Source organism: Raphanus sativus, chromosome 7 (assembly GCF_000801105.2).
Source record: "Raphanus sativus cultivar WK10039 chromosome 7, ASM80110v3, whole genome shotgun sequence".
In the NCBI taxonomy this organism is placed as follows: Eukaryota; Viridiplantae; Streptophyta; class Magnoliopsida; order Brassicales; family Brassicaceae; genus Raphanus; species Raphanus sativus.
The window spans coordinates 23989351-23992886 of NC_079517.1; the positions used below are offsets into that span (position 1 = coordinate 23989351).

The window sequence follows — 3536 nt, forward strand, 5'->3', positions numbered from 1 at the left end:
AAATATGAAATTATTCTAATTTCACAATAGAATCAAACCACTTGAATATTTTTTATCTAAAATATTTATATTTATCTAAAATATTTATATTTTATTCAATAAATCAAAACGTCACGTTTACCCCAGTTATTCAAAATCATCAAAAAGGAATTAAAACCAAAGCCAAATTAAATTAAAAAATTTATTGTGATCTTAATAATTTTTTTCTAAACCAAATGGAAAACCAAAATAATCATATAGAAAACAAACCCAAATGAATAAATAATAGAATTTATATATAGTTCTTATATCTCTTGAACGGAACAATTGAAATCATTGAAATCATTGAAATCACGATTGAACCGAAATCCAAAAATCTGTAACTGAACCAAAAACTAAACGTCCATGTTTAATCAGAGAATAAAGAGACGGATTAGTAAAATTATCAAAAAAAAATTCTACCCTTTAAAGGTGCAGATTAAAATTTTGTATCTTATTAATGTTTCAAATGTTGTTTTATCAAATCAAAACATATAACTGTACATAAATTTCATAGAAAACAATTAACAAAAAATATTCCCGCCCTTTTTTAAAGGCGGATCAAAATCTAGTAACGCTTGAAACTGCGACCACCTGCATTCATAAACTCCGCACCCGCAACCGTAACCACTGCGTTTGAACCAGTCAGGCTTTCCGAGTATGAATTTGAGGGACGGGGTCTTACACGATGGATACGCATATTTGATGAAATATATGCTTTGTTTGTTGATATATAAGTTTGAGATAGAAACAAATAAAAACGTCTCCACAAAATCAGCATGAAAGAAACAGCTTCTCGTTCCGTGTTTTACTCTCCATCTCTCTTCCAACGTTTCCTAAGCGTTCCTTTGTTTGTTATCTTCTCTGATTCTCTCTCTCTGAGATATTCTCTGTTTTCATCCACACACCAAGAGGAGATTTTTGAGAAACAATTCGAAAGCCATAATTAAAATTCGATTTTGAGATCTTTTCAATATTCTTATTGCGTGCCTCTTGTTCTTTGTTTTCTGCATGTCCTACTGCATGATTCAGTTGACTTCTGGATTTGTTTTCTTTATTGATTGAGTTTAGTATTAATTTCCCTGATCATTATTGTGTTAGGTTAGATAGAGCATACGTATAGTAAGCAAACGTTTTCTTAGGGTTCGAAATTTCGTATGGAGAACTTTTTTTGTTGGTTTAGAAAAAAACGAGTTTGAGAGCAGATACATGATCTTTAGTTTGGTGAAAATAGTTTCTTATTTAATAATCTAGACTTTTTCATCATTTAGGCCGCACTTGTTTAACATGCTTATCAAAAGATTATTTTAAAAAGCTACTGCGTAGTTTCATTTAATTGACTATTAATCTGAAGAAAAACTTGATTTTGTGATGATAATGATGAAAAGATAAGCTTTGAGTTAGAACCTTTGGTTTCTGAAAGTTACGTGGTCTGTGTTGGAGTATTTGATTTGAATTCAAGACATGGAGAAAAGATCAGGAGAAGAAGAAGGGGGTGTTGGGAAGAAAGACAGGATCTTTCGAGCAGATAAGATCGATTTAAATAGTTTAGATAAACAGCTTGAGAAACATCTGAGTAGGGTTTGGTCGAGGAACCTTGAAATAACTCATAAAGCTAAGGAGGAAGAGTGGGAGATTAATTTGGCTAAGTTGGAAACAAGGAATGTTATTGCTCGTGGTACTTTTGGGACGGTCTATAAAGGCGTATATGATGGTGAAGATGTTGCAGGTTAATTCAAAAGAAGAAGAAAAAACAATCAAGTAGGTCTTATGTTAGATTATGACTTTTTTGGTGCTTGTTTGTGTAATGGCAGTGAAGGTGCTTGATTGGGAAGATAATGGTAAAGAAAGCACAACAAATAGGGCTTTATTTCGTCAAGAGGTCACTGTTTGGCACAAACTAAACCACCCAAATGTCACAAAGGTTAGTTAAAATAATTTTTTTAGGTCACATAATTGAGGAAAGTGTATGGATATATTTTCATCTATGAATGTAACAGTTTGTTGGAGCATCAATGGGAACAACGAATCTGAAAATACCAATACATGACTCAGAAAATTCGTTACCTCAACGAGCTTGTTGTGTAGTTGTGGAATATGTCTCTGGTGGAACGTTGAAGCAGTACTTGATCCGTAATAGACGCAAAAAACTCGCGTTTAAAGTTGTTATCAAACTTGCTCTCGACCTCTCCCGAGGGTAATCACCGAATTCTCGTACATTACTACTCTTATAATTTTTAAGATGATACCGAAAAAGCAAAACCGCAGTTTTTTTTTTTCTTGTTGCAGGCTAAGCTATCTGCACTCAGAGAAGATAGTGCACCGTGATGTGAAAACAGAGAATATGCTTTTGGATGTTCAAAGTAATCTGAAAATAGCAGATTTTGGAGTAGCGAGAGCGGAAGCTCTGAATCCAAAGGACATGACTGGAGAAACGGGTACTCTTGGATACATGGCTCCTGAGGTAAATGTTTAAACCATTCTCTACGGTCTATTTCTCTGTTTCAAAAACAGGAACCGAATAAAATTAGAGTTTTGTTCGTAGGTTATCGATGGTAAGCCATACAACAGAAGGTGTGATGTTTATAGCTTTGGGATATGTTTATGGGAAATCTACTGCTGTGACATGCCTTATCCTGATCTTAGCTTTGTCGATGTTTCTTCAGCTGTTGTCTTACATGTAAGTTTTAACTTACGTAAATGTCAAAATGCCTGTAGAACAAAAACTCTGTAACTTGTTTTCGTTTTCGTTTCCTAACAGAATCTGAGACCGGAGATTCCTAGATGCTGTCCGACAGTATTGGCGAATATAATGAAGAAATGTTGGGATGGGAATCCGCAGAGACGACCGGAGATGGTGGACGTGGTGAAGATGCTTGAAGGAATTGATACCAGTAAAGGTGGCGGTATGATACCTGAAGATCAGAGTCCCGGCGGCTGCTTTTGCTTTGCTCCAGCTCGTGGCCCCTAAAGCTTCCTTCTCTCTCCTTTTTAATCGTCTGGTTTTCAGTCATTTTCCTTCACATTGAATGATATTTGTTTCTTCTACTCCAAGAATCATCCTTTATTTTCTGAATTTAATTTTGGTCGTTGCGTTTGCTCAAAAAAAAAAAAAAAAATTTGGTCGTTGCGCATATTCAAAGTTGACCAAAAATATCAACTCATATGGGTTTGTGTGGTGTGAACAAAAGTAAAAGAAACTCCAACTTCAACTTCTCTCTAATTCGCCTATCTCTCTAACCAAAAAACTTCAACTCATAGAGAGGATTTTAAAGAAGTAATTCGCCAATCTCTCTAACCAAAAAACTCCAACTTCTCTCTAGAACTCTGACCAAATCTAGTTCCGGGCCAGCCTCTCCGGTGCCGGAGGCTCTTTTTCCCTTCATTTTTTCTTTTTTTCCTTTTTCTCTCCCCCTTGTCGCCTTATCTGTGCCGAGATGTAAGTCACTCTGGGTCGGTAGAACTTTACCGGAGAGTTGCTATGCGTCGCGACGGTACAAATTTCTTGCCTTTACTGG

At 35.5% G+C, this 3536-nt stretch overlaps 1 protein-coding gene across 1 annotated transcript; it reads left to right on the forward strand.

Moving 5' to 3' along the window:
• Nucleotides 1-767: 767 nt before the first annotated feature.
• On the forward strand, nt 768-3131 carry LOC108816438 (serine/threonine-protein kinase STY13-like). Its single transcript, XM_018589009.2, has 6 exons — nt 768-1747; nt 1833-1942; nt 2019-2215; nt 2308-2482; nt 2564-2698; nt 2780-3131. Exons 1-6 carry the CDS (start codon nt 1483-1485, stop codon nt 2987-2989), a joined length of 1092 nt encoding a protein of 363 aa, XP_018444511.1. The 5' UTR covers nt 768-1482; the 3' UTR covers nt 2990-3131.
• Nucleotides 3132-3536: the final 405 nt, after the last annotated feature.

Bases quoted from the DNA above. Each gene is read 5' to 3' on its own strand.
- LOC108816438 (XM_018589009.2), top strand. From the start codon at position 1,483: ATGGAGAAAAGATCAGGAGAAGAAGAAGGGGGTGTTGGGAAGAAAGAC. The intron at 1,748-1,832 runs GTTAATTCAAAA...GTGTAATGGCAG, and splicing joins TGATGGTGAAGATGTTGCAG to TGAAGGTGCTTGATTGGGAA. The intron at 1,943-2,018 runs GTTAGTTAAAAT...TGAATGTAACAG, and splicing joins ACCACCCAAATGTCACAAAG to TTTGTTGGAGCATCAATGGG.